Source organism: Poecilia latipinna, unplaced genomic scaffold, assembly GCF_001443285.1.
Source record: "Poecilia latipinna isolate Pla-1442-1.1 unplaced genomic scaffold, P_latipinna-1.0 Scaffold280, whole genome shotgun sequence".
Lineage (NCBI taxonomy): Eukaryota > Metazoa > Chordata > Actinopteri > Cyprinodontiformes > Poeciliidae > Poecilia > Poecilia latipinna.
The window spans coordinates 11611-29112 of NW_015112896.1; the positions used below are offsets into that span (position 1 = coordinate 11611).

Below are 17502 nucleotides of genomic sequence, written 5' to 3' on the forward strand. Positions count from 1 at the left end.
GATGATCTTCTTAGAAGCATGTGAAAATTGTCTTGACACATAAAAGAAAAATATCTACATTAATGCACATTCCATGAATTAATTTACTTTAAGTTGTGGAAAGTGCATTAATGTATATATTAAGTCGTAAGTCATACAATGTGCTTTATTGTAACGCATGGAGTTTTAGTAGTAGTATTCTGCTCTAAATGGTCAGAATGGAAGCACATCTGCACAGAAATGTAAAGTTATCCAAATTTATTCAGATATTTTCCATTTGCAAAAAGTAAAGCACCATCTCTGCATTCAAATTTTAAGCTAATGAAAATCGACAAAATTCCAATAAAAGTAACCAATTGTCAAATTTATTTCACATAGCAACAATACAGTATTACGTTTCAGAAGATGAAAAAGTTTTCAAGAAGTCTCAATACGTATAACTCGACATACTGACAGGAAACGCTTCAGTTAAAGATGTCAGTTCAAAACAAAGTCACAATTTATTTTCTGACACCAGAGTGAAATGACAAATTCTTGCTTATTTGAAAATGTAACATAGTTAAAACACCTCTGATCAATGTGAATTATCAACAAAATGTTTCATACAGATATTTTGCGCATTTTAATTTAGTTTTTAGTTTTTTTTCTCAAATTATCTTGTAAAAAAAAACCAAAAGCATGAGGATTCTGTGCTAATGTGCTCAAAAGTGAATATAATCAGATCATCAGATAATTTCATGTCCTGGACTCTTTTTCAAATCTTACCTGACCAATTGAATAAAAGCCAGATCCTAACTCTGCCCCCTCATGGTAGACACAGGGCATGACTGGGGCGACAACTTGGCAACAATAACCCTGATTTATGTCCTTCACTCTGTAACAGAACAAATAAATCATCAGATAGAAAACGAGAAAAGATTCAGCTGGGGAACTGAAGCCTATTTTCTTATTTTTCCTATAGTGATTCCCTTCCCTTTAAAGTTGTAAAGAACTTTAAAGGGAATAACATAAATTGTCCTCACATGGTATAAAAATATTAAGTATTGCTTTCAGTTTTGAAATTGTGCTGTTTTCTAAACACTTTCTTTCTCCAAAAATACAAATGGACATGTTTTGAGTCAATGTTAGTCTTTTTTTTTCTTTCCCTGATGAAGGCAAATTTATTTCTGAAAAAAAAAAAAATGTTGGTTGAAGAAATCAGAATCTGGTCACTGTGCAAATCAGTGAAATAATGAGCCAAATAAAACAATTACTGGAGTTGTTCACTCTGCTACTTTGTATTGCAAAAGTATTATTACCCTCAAAACTTTCACATTTTGTCAGGTTACAATCACAAACTCCCAGTCAAGAGCTAAGATGTATTGAATTAAATACAAGGCCTTTCTGGGTGAAATCCCGTGAGAGGCTGCAAAAGATTTTAAATTGGAGCAGAGCTACAACTTCCAGCATGACAACCAGCCTAAACATACGACCAGGAACAAAACTGAATGGAAATGGACTAGTCAAAGTTCAAAACTAAAGAAAAGACAAAATTGGCTCTTCCTAGATGTATCTAATCAGAGCTTGGTGTTTTCCAAAAATAGAATTGGCAAAACTTCGTAGATTTTTAAGGCTGGAACAGAGATACCCCCAAAAGAATTGCAGCACCGACAAGAAAGCTGAGGTGCTTATGTAAAAATATTGTATCAATTTACTTTTAGCTTTCCATTTATGCACTGGTGTTCGTCCAAAAATCGTGAGTTCTGTGATTGTAAGGAGGCTGAATGTGCAAACTCAAGGGTGTAGATACTTTTGTAAGGGGTCTTACATCAAGGATGGGTCCTTTTCTGAGTTTATGGCCAGGCAAACTGTGAAGATAAACTGCAAAATTCGACAAACTCCAATAAAACCAACATTGAACAACTGAGAAAGCAACTGTTTAGACAGCTTTTAACATTTAAACGGCAGTAGTAGTAACTGAATTTCCTGAACGCATTTAATAGATTCAGCTTGTTACAAAAACAACACAATAAAATTGGTAATTACGCTGCATCAGTACACACAAGATTCATCAATATCAATGACAGCAGAAGGTGAGTGGTTCCACTTTTAGACTGTGGCATTTTATGACATTTAGTCATTTTACCACAGACCAAAATAAAAAAAAAAAATAAAAATACCACAGATGATGGAAAGGTCAACCCAAATGACATGCAAAGCCTTGATATTTAAAAATGATGCAAAAACAAGACAAAAAAGTTAAATAAAGGTGCACCAGACTCTTTTTAGTAACAGAAACAACTACCTTGATTTGGACCATAAAAGTCCACATCTAAAAGTCAGATAGTGCAAGTTTACACAGTTGTATCCGAGTTAAGGACAATATGGTGAGCAGCTGGAAAAGCATTGGCAACAAAAAGAAGGCAAATGGCAAAATAAAAAACCCAGCAGAAACAAATATAGCACAAAAACCTAGAAGCTAAAAATATGCAACATCAAGATGATGTACAACTCAGTAATGGGGTTAAAAAAAAACAAAGGCAAAGGTGATATAAAGCCACACGAAATGTTTCAATGTGTTTATGAGTACGTATGGATTGGCTGCAGCTGACGCTTAAACCTGTGATACCCTGAACTATTTCTGCATTGCAAGACTGCTACAGTGGAAGTGAGAAGCTACGACCTGAACATTTTATTGAACTACAACCACAAATTGTTGGAAGGAAGGTTGTAGACCTACTTGGTTATCGTAAAATATACTATCCCTGTCTCTTTATGCAACCCTATATGCGGTTATGCGGGTGTAGTGTTTGCGGTGACTTCTGGCCGCCCACAGGAACAGAGCGGCGGCCATCATCTGCAGGGGGAAGGAGATGAGGGCCAGGTAGAGAGACCACCCCATTGACCCGACGACATCTCCCGGTTTTCTGTATTCGCCGTTGAGCTGATCCACGCTGATCCGAAAACAGCAGACAGTTCCCAAAGAGCAGAGGCCTGATAACAAGACGAGACAACAGCCGAGCAGAAGGATGAGAAATAAAGATGCTGTTGATTACCATCATTATCTTCAGCTTGTCACAGGGCTTAAAGTAAAAACAACATCCTGAAGCTGAAACTTTGCTTTGTGGTAGTGATAAGAATGAAACCATAACACACTGTTGTACGCCTACCAGAAATGGCCTTTGAAAAGTGTAAAGAACTGCTTAATAACAGCACAACAAAAAAAGAAAACTTCAAGTATCGATGCCCTCAATGAGGCTCCAAAGTGTTTGGACTCAAAGGCAAAAAAAGGAAGCATCTGTGCAGCATCATAGTAAAAAAAAAAATCAAAAAGACTCACCACCACATTCAACAGACAATTTACAAGAAATTTAAAAAAATCAACATTAAAATCTAAAGAAAGTAGTTACACAGAGCTGGTTTGAGAATTTTCTGGTTTTCCTGCTTCTTTAAATGTTCTGGTTTATAAACAAAGTCCTGTAAGCAATACAAATAATTTATTTTCACATTTTGGATGGATTTGAGAAAACCACAACGGCTGCTATACTCGAGGCTGCAGCAGGGAACGTCAGTCTGGTTGATCCAGTAGTTTTGGTCAGTGCAGAGCAGGAGTCTGCAACCTTTACAACCAAAAGAGCAGTTTCTGCTCTCAGGTCAGCCAAATAAAACTCACTTAGAGTCGCAACTGTGTTTTTTTGAATGAATGAATGAATGAATGAATAAATAAATAAATAAATAAATAAATAAATAAATAAATAAAAATACAGCTTATATAGATAAAAGTCTACTCAAATAAATTTGGTGTCATTTCAAATAAACAATTTTCTTTAATTCTTATAATTTAAAATATAGAGAAATATAACATTTTGCAGAGAGGACAGATAATTTTTCTGTAGAATGAAAAATGTAAAAAACAAAAAAAAACAAACAGATTCAATTCTAATGAAAAAAAAAGTAGAACTGAAAACATAGTGGCACTTTCAGTGTAATTCTTTGTGGACATTCAACACCAATATTGCAAGAAAAAAAAAACGGACAAAACCTGCATTTATTATATCTTAGATTAAATGCTATAGAAGATTGGAAAGAGTTACAAAATTATCCATCTCAACTCAACATTAAGATAAAAATACAGCATTTTAACAAAAGGGTACACCTGAGGATCAACAGGATAGGGACGCATTTCTCTCACCTGCGATAAAATGGAACAATCCCACAACCAGGGTTGGCGTGAAGCTGCGGCACAGGCAGGCACAGACCCCAACCAGACCACTGAGAAACACCAGAGACAAAGACACCAGGGGCAGCAGAAACTGGCACCTCCACAGATCTGAACAAAAAGACAAAGATTCACCATTCAGAGGTTTGTCAAATTAAACCAACCACTGAAAACAGTTTGGAGGACAAATCAACTACTGCAACAAAAATCAAAAAAAAAAATTTGTTTTTTTTTATCTTTGAGGCAGGGTTGGGTATAAAATTAAAACTTCAACACACTGAGTCACTCGAGAGAGGAAGAAAGGTGAACAAAAATATTTAGATTAAAAGAATATGTGACGTTTTGAAATTTGCCTCCGTTTGGGATTTGCACTCACATGTTCTGAGCAGATCCTCCTCGCTCTCGTTCTGTTTGACCTTTGTACTGAACTGCTGAGGAAGGGTGAAGCTCATACAGATGGTCTCCGTCTTAGGATCTAAAGTGAAGGGAAGAGGGCAAAGATCTACCCGAGCATCCGAGATCAACACATAAAGCAGGTTGGAACACAGGGCTGGGGAGCAGGATGAGACAGAAAGCCTGACTTGCACACAATAATACACAAATTCTCCAAACTTTTAACAGATGAAAGCAAACCCGAGGTATCCATTTCCAAAAACTGAGATGCAGTTCTGTCCTTCAACCTAAGCTCTCACTGAGGAAGGAGTCCAGAGATTATTTATTGCTTACTTTTTACCTGTCCATGGAATGGGATCCAGAATTTTTCTCACTTATTCTTGTCGGTGCAGAGTCTCGTGGCAGCCCCTCCTTTTTTGCCTGTATGTCTACCCTACTGTGTAAAAGAAGCCCACCTACTTTTCATAACCCTCCATTGTTCGAAGTGGAGCCATGTGCTCCAACTTCGGCTGAAATTAGTACATTTTTAATCAAGCTCAAAGGATTATTTGAAGATAAAAAGCACACAAGATAACCTGCAAGTTGAGAATGAGCCATAGAATTAGGAAAATTGTTTTAAATTGCAAAGATGGAGAGTTTTGTGATTGCTCTGAGAGTCAGATTAAATATACAAACTGCAAAATGTGGCATATTGTAAACTACCTGTACATCCACTTTGATGAGTGCAATTTCTCTGCTGTGTTGTGTTGGCACTTTCATTGCCTGTCTGAAGATCACCTGTTGATTAAGACACTAATTAAAATCTTGATAATCTTCTCATGTTTGTTTAAAGATTCATTATTTTGGCTTCTTTATTTCATCCAATGTAAAAGGCACATCCCACTATTACCAATATAAGATCAAACTTTCAGACCACCACCGAACCTTAACATTCCTCATTGAATGCAAAGCTAAGTGCACGAGATAAACAGCCACCTCAAGTTCACATTCTGAACAATCACATTCATTTTCCATTCATTTATTAGAAAATATAAAGCGATTGACAGTATGGGTATTTGATCAAATTTGCAAGGGTCTTCACAAACAGCTGCTCTAACTCACTACACCACAAAGGATTCAGATCACACTCCTGTGAAGCTTTGATGTGGATCTGCAATGACTGGTCTAACTATCTGAAACACACCTTCACTGTGAAATAAACCTATAAAATTGTATGCTCTTATCAAATAATTTAACAAATTCTTTTGGTCTAATAAATAGTAACAATAGAATGTCTAGATCTAATATCTAATATGGATGGAAAAGGATATTTTTTTTCACAACAGTCTAGATTACCAGAAACTGTATTTCCTTCAGGTTTTTATAGAACAGTCCAGGGTTTTCTACACTAAAGGAAGCGAAACTCCAGAGCAAGATGCTGCCACTACGATCTCCCATAGAGAGCATGGAGTGAATTGTATGTGTGGTTTCATCGGATCATGGTACAAAGTTACATTTTGTTACCTATTATGTTTTCAATCTGTTTGTTGTTCAATTTAACTATACATGTTATCTTCCACAGTAAATTAAATAAAAAGACTTATCAATGTCAATTTTTGTTAATATCTAGAAGCAGGCATGTGTTAATGTTTTTAGATCGATTCTAGCTCGGCCATCTTCCAAAGCAGGTAAGAAAGCATCTTGTTGGAACACTGCTTCTTTTTTTTTTTTTAAAAAAAAAAAAAAAAAAAAAGCTGCATTTCTTTTAATTTTCTAATTATTTGTGTAAAAGGTTAAAGTAAAAAGCAGTTCAGAGGCGTTAGTAGCCATATTATTCCTGGTCGTTCACACGCATAGCGACTGGAGAACGACTGGATTCCAATGGAGGAATAAATGGTCAGGAGGAGGAAGTAAACATTAGAAACTAAATTAAAAAATATATCACTTTCTAACTAACCAAAAATAGACTTTGCAGTTTAGCATTTCTGTGACTTGTTTTAGTGCAGGTTAGATACAATACCTTGCTGACAGCAATACCAGTGGCTGCAGAGAGGAACCTGGATGCACCTCCACCACAGACCCAAGGTGCCGTTCCACTTGAACAGGTGGCTGCTGTACGTCTTCTCCTCAAAGTCTCCAGTGAGGAACTCATTTTTGATCGCAGTGGTGTTAACACACCGTTTGATAGGTGGGGTGTTGTACTGGAACCAGTCCTGAGTCCCCACCGCCACAGACAGGTAGACAGTGGCCAGCAGACTGAGGACTGAGCCGATGACCAAAGCCGTGGCGTAGCGATTGTCCACCATGGTCTCACAGACAGCTCGGACTGCCTGCAAGCAGAGGGGAAGAGAGATGCCGTTTCTGACAAAGAATGGACTGTCTAGATAAATATTTTGTTGCTCAGCAACTTCAGCCACAGCAGCACGACTCTGAAGTTAAGGATCAGTTTTACTCTTTAAATTAGACACCTGACTGCATTTTGAATGTGGAATACCACCTCCGATCCGCGCGACTTCCAAATCCAAAACACTGTGTTGTTAAACTTCAGCTAGATTATTTCCTTAGCATTACGCAATGTCCCTATAACACTGCATCAGGTTATTATCTAAGCCACTGACAATATACAAGCGAATTAGCGTCAATCAAACTGGCCAAAAGATTACCCAATATCTTTTGGACAGATATCCAACAATGCCATAGTGCTGTTGGATTACAGTACTGTGTCAAATATAAGCTGTCCTTTGCGGTATTGAACACAGATACTTCAATTTGATATATGGCTGCCAAATAAATAAAACAAAAGGGGGGGTAGGGGTGAGGGGCTTCAGTCTCTTTATATAGATACATATAATGTATTTCGTTGAATCTGTTCAAGATTCAATAGTCTAGCTGTAATTTTAAAGCTGGACTTCATGAAATGAGATGGAGAGAAACGTCATTTATTACAAGTTGTACTTTAATGAATCTGTCATTAGTGCAGTTTAAATTAGTCTGGGTGGTTTAGCGTTCCAGTAAAACTTCTGTTTGTAGATAGGGAAAAAAATATATTTTATTTTCTCTATTAGAATAAGTTAATCAATTATAGTGTCATCAAGTGCTAAAGCAATTCACTACTAGTATGACCAGTCAACGAACTGATATTTTCGCATTAAAATATTGAATCTTTAAAGTCAGTTTATTCAAGAACTAAAAGCTAACTTCAGCGTCCTGACAGCTGTATGTTGTTAGCACCTTAAGCTGGGTGTGTTTCAGTCGGTGTCCGAACCTCGGAGACTTTATTCGGTCATGTTTAAGTATCACCCGAACGCTGGGATGGGGGATACTGAAAAACAAAGACAAAAAACGGCTAATAGTTTTATACCAGCAACTGCGGAGACAAGAACTTTGACATTCAATAGCTAATTTAATGGACTTGTTTCAGATAGCAGCTACACAGACATAGAGAATAGAAACATGGCGACCTAGCTAGGTTTCTAGGTCGCCACTGTCACACAAAGAAGCCACCGTCATTATAATTCAACTAAAAAAAATTAGCATTATTATCAAATTCATAGGTAACAAAAACATGATACCAACAACCGCTTCTTCTCAGTTTCCTGATGCTGCTCCGGTGTTACGTTGGTCTTTTTTTTTTTTTTTTTAGAACTTTATTTAAATTGTTGCATTTGTTACAAACAGTGAAAAAGTATTGGATATCTAGGAAACGTACTGTAAAAGAGGACATTAAACAAAGAGTGTATTCAGTAAAAATCATTTAATAATTCTATAGCCCTTTTGTTTGAATTTAAGATTGTATCTAGATACAATTTCAAATCTATTACAAGGTGTTCAAAAACTTTTATGAATACAAAACTTTTGAAAGAAACAAAATCTTATTTGTAAGAAATATGGCAGAATCTTTGACTTTAAAATCTACTTTCCCAAAATACAGTGTGAAATCAGGTGCATTGTTAATGAAGATCAGCAAAATGCTTTTTGAAAAGTTTTGTGAACTAACCAAAAAAAAAAAAAAATCAACAGTCCCTGTATAAAGTTTACAGGAAGAACAAGAGATAACTATAGCTTTATATTTATGAAGGAAGTGTCTGATTGGTTAAAATTAATGACTTAATTTTGAAGAAACCTCTTTGACTTTGAGTGAAAGAGCACTTTTTTCAGTTAAGATTCTGCACAAAGATATTCCAATTTGTCTGCAGGATAAAGTGGATGAAACCAGATTTTCATGAAAATATTGATTGAATTTTAGAATTGATGGCTTTTTAGTTGAGTTGGATTGTCTAGGTTCGGGTAAGGAGGATTTTAGGTCAATATCTTTAAACAACACGAGCAACCCCAGGGCAGAATGAATTGCAATGCTTCTCTTAAAGTAATAAAAACCCTGTACTAAGAAAATCTGCATAGCTGTAGAAGTTATTTGTTGTAGCTGATGAAATTGAATAATGCCAACTATGTCTGAAGAAATAATAGCTTGTTTTTGTGCAGAATTTTAGAGTTATTCCAAATACAACACATGTGGAAAACAGGTTATGATTAGAGACCATACTAAAATTAACCTATTGGTGGAAGATGGAAAGTTCTGGGTATTTTTAGAATACAAATCCCCCACGATGGACTACAGGCACCGAGAAAACTCTAAATCTAAGAGGTGGAGAAAAAGAAAATGTGGCATGTGGAACACATTGAAGTGAGAATCCCAAATAAAGAATGAGTGTAATGCAGGAACCAAAACTAACCTATCCTGTCTTTAAATTTGATGCCATACATTTGCCTGCCCTAAAATGTGAATATGCATAAAAGCTAAGTTGCATTAAAATAAAGATGGATTTCAAGTTTTTATTTTGTTTTTATGATATAGGCACATCTTGTACAAATATTACAACTACAAGATGACTAGATGACTAATTTAAAGCTATGGAGCAACTTGTTTTACTCAAAGGACTACGCATCTAAACAGACACATCCCTGATGTGGTTTTCATCTGAAAAATTAAATGTTCCCTGAATGATGAAATGCCACAGCTAACATTGCTTATAATCCCTTTGAGAGTAGACAAGAAGAGATTTTGGATACCTGCTACAATCAAGTGGTGCAAACATAGTTAGAAAAATAGTATCAGAAAACAAAATGTCATTTACACAACATAGATTGTTCAAAAAAAAAAATTCAAATGCTCTTCCATTTCACAAATCAAACATTGATTCCAGGCTCATATGTCGAGTCCTGCAGTGCAAACTGATTCCTTTAGTGCAATAGAGAGTTCCCTTATTGTCACAGGAAATCCTCTTTAGTAAACAGTCTCCTGTGCAGTTTGGGCTGAGAGAGGACTGTTGCATTGAGGATCGGGGTGTTTGTAAACTCAATTGTGCATGGCTGGTAGCTGCATGGATCTGCTTCCAGCTCCAGGACGGTCACATTGTTGGGTGCTGCTGTGCTCAGGATGCTGGCAGGCACAAAAAGTGTCACCTGAGGGCCACGAGCGGGCCAGTAACGCCCCAAATTAAAACCGTTAATCCAGATCTGCCCCTAAGGAAACAAATAAATATTTAATTTGCACTGCATTTTAGTCAAAGGTGCCTAACAGATATTACATTGGGAATGTAAAAGTTTTACTGGCGATATAAACAACGCAATAATAAAACATTTAATATCTGAAACTATTTGTAGAAGGGTAGTGACAGCTCATGGTCTTATTGCTTAAATAATAATAATAAAAAAAAGATCTACTTTCACAATTTAATTAAACTCACATGTTGAATATCTATACATGAGTAGTTGACAAAGCTTAAAAGCTAAAAACTTATTTTAGGGTCTCTCACCTTCTTCCAGCCTGGCAGCTTGACATAAGTGTCTTGAGGGAGGTCAGGAATACCGTCAGGAATGATGAAGCTTCCATTGTAGAAAGCGGGAAGCGAAAGAGTCGCAGGCTGACCTGGGTCTCTTTGTGTGGGAGATTGTTCTCCGAGAAGGCCCTGTCTGACCGCCTCGTCGATGCTGAGACTGTACATGGTCCAGCCGGTAAGGGTGGTTTGTCCCAGATTAAGATTGGAGACCAGGCCCTTTATTGAGAAAACAACAAATGATAAAAAAAAAATGTAACATTTCTAAATCATTCCAAATGTTTCAGTGTGGATGCCCCATTGTGATCCCAGGTTGGTGCAGTGTCTGTGACTTTATGTCAGCAACAACTTAATGTCTGACAGCACATTAGACCTTGAGGCCTCAGTAACAAATTTCTAAAGCCAAAAACAAACAAACAAAAAAAAAAAAAGAAAACAAAACAAAAAACCTTGAAGTCATTGATGTCTTTTCCATAGTTGATTCGGCCCATGTTTTCCACCAGGATGTCCACCTGACTTCCAGCATTTCCCGTCACATTCACACTCAAGACCTTGTTCCTTTCCAGAACCCCTACTGCCACCTTAAAAAAAAAAAAAAGTATGTTTATATTAGTACAATTATCACAAATCCTGAGGGAAAAAAATTACATTTTGAAATTGAAAATTGTATTCACTGTTTCTGTACTGAAGTGTTGTTGACTGGAGGTAGACTGAATGATTCAGTCTACTGTTTGTTAGTTTTGATTCCTCATACTTTGTCGTTTCATGTACTCAGAGGCAAAATGCACTGGAAAAGCTGGTCTCTAATGTAAAAGGCCAACTAATGTACTGCTGTCTCCTTCTGTATTTTTGTTAATTAAAAAATGTGTGCTCTTCATTGAAGTTCTGCATCTACTGTAGTTCTTTTGTAATAATTAGCTACAATTCACAGCTTTTGCACAGAGGATCTGATGATGAATAATGCGACTCACCCCATCCACTGACACATACGCTCTGTCATGGACCCCATTCAGAGGCGATGACAGAGGGGTGGGTTGGCTACAATTAAAAGGCAGAGTTGTTCTGTACAGAACAAAGCCAAAGCTCTGGAGAGGTAAAAAAAAAAAAAGACACAGAAAGTGAAAAAAACAAAAATGGAACTACTGTGGTGAGAAAAGACTGGAGGATACCTGATTTAAGTCAGTGAATGTCTGAGGATAGGTGCTTTTAACTGGACCTGAGAACGACAGCGTTTCTACGGCACTCAACACCGTCTGGAGCTGCAGGAGACAAAACAAGCAAGTCGATGCTAGTTTGGTGCAAAGTCAGAAACGATGGTCACAAACTAGAAGCCTGTAAGTGATAACATCAAACACAGCCATCTGAATGCTTACCTTCTGCATCGTAACCGAACCGTACGCATACTTTGGCGTTGTTGGTGGAATCGGTCCCTCCGGTACCTTACTGTACTATTTTAGGAAGACAAAGATGTTCTCAATGACACAAAAGGAAAAAAAAATATCTAAAACAATGCTTAAATATTCAGGTTCATACCATTCTGATAACGTCTCTGATGGCAAAGTATTTCTCTGTGAGATCTCCTGCCTCTGACAGAGGGGCGTCATAGTCGTAGCTTGTGGGCTGTGCAGCATACGGGGAGTTTGCGCCTGAGAGCATTAAAACACACCATTAGTGTCTCAGGAAAGATGCAGGAAAGCTGTATTATGCTAACATCACACTCACCATTCCAGTAGCCAAAGTTTGACCCGCCTATGAACATGTACCTTCAGGGAAGGAATAAAAAAATATATGTTTGTACTTAAAATATTGACTTTAGATTATTATTATTATTTTTTTTTAGAATGATTTACAAAGCTGTAACATTATGATCACATTTTAATGATGTAATGATAAACTTTCTTCATAGAAGGTCTGTCTAACCACGACTGACTCCAATGACTTCAATAAATCATGTGACATACATACAAGCATGCATACGTACATGTGTGGAAGTTTATGTTCAAATTGGACCAATTTTTGGTCATTATGTGTTCTGTTTCGATTGTAATTTGGTACATCTGAAAGTGTTGTTGACCAAATCTGTTTGTTGCTTGCTACAGTTGTGCTAGCCAGAAAACTGCTGATTTTGATCCATTTAGTTCAGGTTTAAGTCTTCTATCAAAGTGTGAAACTTTTCCACTTTTTCCATGTATGGCTACATCTTTGGCAACCGACGAGCTTTATCAGGAAAATACGTGAAATTGCCATACTATTGCTGGTCAGTTAGAGTTCATTCAAATAATCAAAATTTTTTACTAATGTACAGAAAGGGAATGCATGAAACCTGACATATAACAGTCAGTCAAATGTTGTGTACTAAAAGTCCTTTGTGAAAGAAATACTGCACACGCTGACATTGCGATATGTGCATCATAATATATGGCGCTGCTTTGATAAAAATTATCCATCCTTTCAACAATTCTTTTGATTGTTTTTAAATTTTAAATATTTGAACAATCATTGATTGCTTCTTCTATACAATCTCATATCTTAAGGCTTCAATGCCTATCAGTAGCCAAATTTGACAAGTGGAAAAGTTACACGACTTCTGCCAGCAGGTGGCACAAGCAACATCAGAGTCACAGACTGCTTCTCTAAACTAATCACTGGTAACTTTTGCTCACTTACAGGTTAACATTTGCTTCTACAGCCAGCATCTGGCTGAGGGACTTGGCCACAACAGCGGACGACACAACAGAGTGACGGGATCCCCAGTGGTCCAGCCATCCAGTGTAAAACTCAGAGTTCACCTGTGAAACAAAGGAACAGGAGTATTTTCACTTTGCCATGCGGGTAACAGTAGCAACATGCGCAGGGTGAGGCGAGTTCTTACCAAAGGCCCATAAGGTTCAGCATGTCGCTGTGCCGCAAAGGCAGCAGTTATATTTGCACCTAGCAGAGAGACGAGGCATAGAATTGCAAAGTGTCTTTGTGCAACTTCCTCATTACTTCTTACTAAGCTAAAACGTGACAATGAGTCGGCATAGACACACAAATAAGAAAACAAACCTAAATGAAGGGATCTCAGAGGGTACACAATAACACAAACAAAGTGAGTCATTTCACAGAAAAGGAAAATTCACTGTAACATGCAGAGTCGCTGAGCTTACTGGGACCAAAGTCTACGGTGGCATAGAGGCCTTGTATTGAGCCACACTTCAGGTAATTCACCCCGGCACCATCTGTGGTGAACAGCACCCCCTCATCTCCCAGTTTAGCTCTGAACAGTTTGGTTAGGTGACGCATGTAGTTGTAGTCACAGGTAAAGTAGCTGCCATATTCATTCTCCACCTGTTGATAAAGGTTGTGTGTCAATATTTTTCTTATCTTATGAGACTAAATCTTGTTTTTTTTTTTAACTCCTCACATGGATTGGCAACCTGGTCAATTCAAACAAAAAGTAAAAACATCCATCATCCCCTCCTGCACTCTCTTCAGCTCATCCATACAATCTATACGATGGCCTTTGATGAAGGTTAATTATGTGTCTGTTGAACCATTTCTGTTTTTTCTTGATTTTTAATCATGTAATTATTGTTTAAGACCCAATGATTATCCATTTTAAATTCATAAGTTCAAAATCACATGAAGTCAGTAAGGTTCTCATGTTCTTTAATTCATTAATAAGCCCACAGCCACACAGATCCTCCACCGTACTTGACAGTGAGACTCATGCTTTCCCACACATTGAGCCTCTGTTTCCTGCCTAACCCACCTGGACTGCTTTGTTTTGTTGTTTTTTGTTGTTGTTGTTGTTCATAAAAGCTCAAACTAAAGATCAATACATACTTTATAAGGACAAGGAAGTCTGTTTTCTCCCAGAGCTACAGTTACAAAAGCATGTCATTCTGGTATTGCAGCTGTGGTTTGGCAGCTCTTGCATCAACTTATCACTTTCAATAAGCAGTGGCCAAACGATCCATGAGAAACTTCAAGAGGTATGCATGTTAAAAATTCTCCATTTATATTTATTTACCATTTAATACTTTACCAGCGCGGACTAGTAACTTTGCAGTGGGCTGTAAAATGAAAACCAGTCAGGTACTAATATGAGAAACAAACAGAGACATCCACACTCACCTGTACAGTGATGATGGGACCACCGTTCTGGTAGAGGTAAGGCTTCATCATGGGTAACAGCTTCCCCATCCATTTGTCCACGGCTGCAATGTAATCTGGAATGGACACAAATTACAGCATTGTGCTTTTATGCAGTGGGACACCGCATACATTTCTGACTTAGATGAGTGTTTGCTACTTACCAGGGTCAGACGATCGCAGCACAATGTTTTTCTTATTGAGAAGCCATGCGGGCAGACCCCCCTAATCGGCAGAATAACATTTAATAATTAGAAACACAACAGGCGCTGAGACTGCCAAGCTTTAGATTCCACACATTGTACACAGTTCTTTATAGGTACACTGCCTTGCAAAAACATCCATTTTGCTAAGACTTTTTTTTTTTTTTTTTCCCTGTATTTGATTACAATACAACATAGAAGCCAGACAATGACTGTAGTGGGAAGTAAACCAATAGAAAATAATTAAATTTAAAGAATCTTAACCATAAAATCCCAGCAAACACATTGATCCAGTTGTCCAGAGTTTTTGTTCAAATGGTGACATTCAGATAAAACATGAGGCTGCAGTCTGCTCTGAGGTCTGCTCCTCAAACAAGTCCTTCATATGTACATTGTCACAGCAGACACACTGTCTGTGGAGTAAATGCTGTTTTCTCTCAGTGTTGGAGAAGGCTTTGTGTCAGAGGACATCCTGCAAAAAGGGCAATGCAAGAGAGACTACATACTTTAGTGTTTATGTTATCTGGCTAATATAGAGTGCCACATTAACAATGTCATTTTAGCACATGACTCGCTGGATCACAGCACTTACTGGAACTCAAAGGAAGCCCTTGAAAAAATGAGACTAAATGTCCCTTTTCAACTCAGTTTTTGAAAGCAAACGCATTTAAAGTCACGTTTCCCTCACCATGTCCCACTCTCCACATATGTACGGCCCTGGACGAAGGATCACCAACAGACCGATGTCCTGAGCCAACTTAAGAAAATATTCCACATCTCTGTCTCCGCTGAAATTGTACTGGCCAGGAGTCTCTTCATGGTAGTTCCAGGGAATGTAGCTGCGAGCGTAAGAAAGTATTTATGTTCAACAATTAACTCATAAAGTGTGTTTTATCCTAAATAAATGTAAAATTACCCAAAATCAGAATGAGATTCAATGAAAAAAAGAAACCGGCACATTGTTTTCATAAAGTATGAATTGAATATGAATCTAAAATATGCTGTTGAAGTGAAGATTGTTTCTTAAATACATACAGAGAATAAATTACTCCAAATGATTACAAGTAAATATTAACTAAAAATTGTCTTAGATCTTATATGTCGAGGGGTTACTCAGTTCACCAGATTTATATATTAAATAACACATTAAATAAAAAGACCCATCTTTTTTAAATAATTCTGTCACTTTTGGTCTGAGGAACTTTTATTTTTACTTTTTTATAAGTGCGATACAGTCATCATGCTTCCAGGTCCGGTGAATAATGTGTTCAAACAGAAATCTCCAACCCTGGCCTTCAAGGTCCAATACCCAGCATGCTTTGGATGTGTCTGTGCTCCAGGACTCCTAACTGTAATGACTGCTTCTTTATCTCCTCAGGATGCCATTAAAAGTAGAAAAACTGGTTAACCCCCATTCATTTGATTCATGTGTGTGGCAGCAGAGAAAAATCTAAAACGTTATTATATATGATCCCGCTTTTATTGACGAAAGTATTTGTTATTCATGATCAAACGTCATTATTTTAATTTAGAAGACAAACTAAAAGCAACTTTTCATCTGTTAAAAGCAAGTAGTAGTTATGAATAAGACAGTACTTCATAAAACAATGCAACAATAATAACTCATCTGTGCAGTGTCTGCAACTTTCTTAGGAGACCACTGATGCATCACATAATTCCTGATTTTAAACGTGATTCAACAGAGCACCGTATTTGTGTGTGTGGAGGAATCATACGTCTGGATGGCGTTCAGTCCTGCCATGTACATCTTCAGCAGCCGGTCTTTCCAGTAGGCCCTGGGTATCCTGCTGTAGTGGATGCTCCCTGATATGTAACGAAATTGTTCTCCATCCTTACGGAAACAGTTGTTTTCGTAGTCCACGCTGAATGATGGAGACGTCCCGATCTGCAGGTCAAAACACCATTGTCTGTCACTGTACACTTACACATGCGCAGTACTTCCCATAGAGTTTCAAGTGTATAGCCCAGAGATGACACCTCAGGTCACTGTAGGGATGTAGAAGCCAAACACCTGAAGACACTTAAAATGTTTTAGTAAAGAATGCTGCAGATTCATCAACATGATCAAAAATATAATCATAAAAAAATCTTAATTAAAGCTTTAGTCAGTCTAGACCCCTATAAATTGCAACACATTATTTACATCCATCATTTTTAGCTTAAAATATCTGTAAAATATATGTAATTATTATATGTTAAGATGTCAATAAACCATGAAATCTGCTCATTTCAGTTTAAACTGTTATACAAACTCAAAAGAAAGTTTAAAGACTTTAGCTAGGTGCTCAGAAATACTCACAGAGTGTCCAAACATCATCACCAGCAGCAGCAGAAAGACGCTGTTAAATCGGAGCACCGACATGATGAGTCTCTCTCACAGCTAGTGCTGGGATGTTGCTATATTAAAACTTCTTAACAGGAGCCGCAAACACCAACAAAATCAGATATCTAGCCAAGGATTTCCCACTGAGTGTACTGAGGTGTTTTTCAATGAACAGCATCACAAGTTGCGGAAGTAAAAATCATGTGACCGCCTGGTCCCATGAAAGATCTGGGATGCAGTCTGCCCAGTAGATGGCACTGCAGAGTGTTTTAGTACGGTGTTCATTTTAGGACATCCTCAGGACTCAAGAAAAAAAAAACCGCACACATTAGAACAGTGTATAAAGTTTCAGATGTGAGGCCATAGACAAAAAGTTACCAGCCCTCTCACTAAAAGGCATTAAAATGAAAAGTCTTTTCAAAAACGGCCTTA

General features: G+C 37.4%; 2 protein-coding genes and 1 long non-coding RNA gene across 6 annotated transcripts; 1 reads left to right on the plus strand and 2 right to left on the minus strand.

The window, feature by feature from the left end:
* The first annotated feature begins 323 nt into the window (after positions 1 to 323).
* Positions 324 to 15854, plus strand: LOC106948232 (uncharacterized). Its single transcript, XR_001425133.1, has 3 exons — positions 324 to 718; positions 4322 to 4325; positions 15844 to 15854. It is a non-coding gene; the product is annotated as an uncharacterized LOC106948232 (long non-coding RNA).
* LOC106948231 (claudin domain-containing protein 1-like) lies at positions 2419 to 8191 on the minus strand. Of its 4 annotated transcripts, none has more exons than XM_015033803.1 (7): positions 8126 to 8191; positions 7781 to 7871; positions 6570 to 6879; positions 5273 to 5347; positions 4554 to 4652; positions 4151 to 4288; positions 2419 to 2952 (listed from the first exon to the last, which is right to left on the minus strand). In XM_015033803.1, exons 3-7 carry the CDS (start codon positions 6853 to 6855, stop codon positions 2732 to 2734), a joined length of 819 nt encoding a protein of 272 aa, XP_014889289.1. In that variant the 5' UTR covers positions 6856 to 6879; positions 7781 to 7871; positions 8126 to 8191; the 3' UTR covers positions 2419 to 2731. The 4 variants fall into 4 exon arrangements, with proteins under 4 accessions (XP_014889289.1, XP_014889291.1, XP_014889293.1 ...); XM_015033805.1 differs by having other exon boundaries at positions 7815 to 7871; positions 8126 to 8175; XM_015033807.1 differs by having other exon boundaries at positions 8122 to 8157.
* On the minus strand, positions 8292 to 17317 carry LOC106948228 (beta-galactosidase-like). The gene is made up of 16 exons (XM_015033798.1): positions 17047 to 17317; positions 16463 to 16632; positions 15415 to 15565; positions 14688 to 14748; positions 14506 to 14600; positions 13536 to 13716; positions 13259 to 13317; positions 13054 to 13175; positions 12109 to 12149; positions 11920 to 12032; positions 11760 to 11834; positions 11556 to 11645; positions 11358 to 11471; positions 10836 to 10967; positions 10366 to 10605; positions 8292 to 10072 (listed from the first exon to the last, which is right to left on the minus strand). The coding sequence occupies exons 1-16, from the start codon at positions 17107 to 17109 to the stop codon at positions 9818 to 9820; spliced, it is 1962 nt and encodes a 653-aa protein (XP_014889284.1). The 5' UTR covers positions 17110 to 17317; the 3' UTR covers positions 8292 to 9817.
* Between the last annotated feature and the right edge of the window lie 185 nt (positions 17318 to 17502).

Coding starts and splice junctions, on each gene's coding strand:
- LOC106948231 (XM_015033803.1), bottom strand. CDS start 6,855: ATGGTGGACAATCGCTACGCCACGGCTTTGGTCATCGGCTCAGTCCTC. Junction 5,348..6,569: donor CTGGTATTGCTGTCAGCAAG/GTATTGTATCTA, acceptor CTTAATCAACAG/GTGATCTTCAGACAGGCAAT. Junction 4,653..5,272: donor TCATCAAAGTGGATGTACAG/GTAGTTTACAAT, acceptor CCTTCACTTTAG/ATCCTAAGACGGAGACCATC.
- LOC106948228 (XM_015033798.1), bottom strand. CDS start 17,109: ATGTCGGTGCTCCGATTTAACAGCGTCTTTCTGCTGCTGCTGGTGATG. Junction 11,472..11,555: donor CATTCACTGACTTAAATCAG/GTATCCTCCAGT, acceptor TTACCTCTCCAG/AGCTTTGGCTTTGTTCTGTA. Junction 10,968..11,357: donor CGTATGTGTCAGTGGATGGG/GTGAGTCGCATT, acceptor TTTTTTTTTAAG/GTGGCAGTAGGGGTTCTGGA.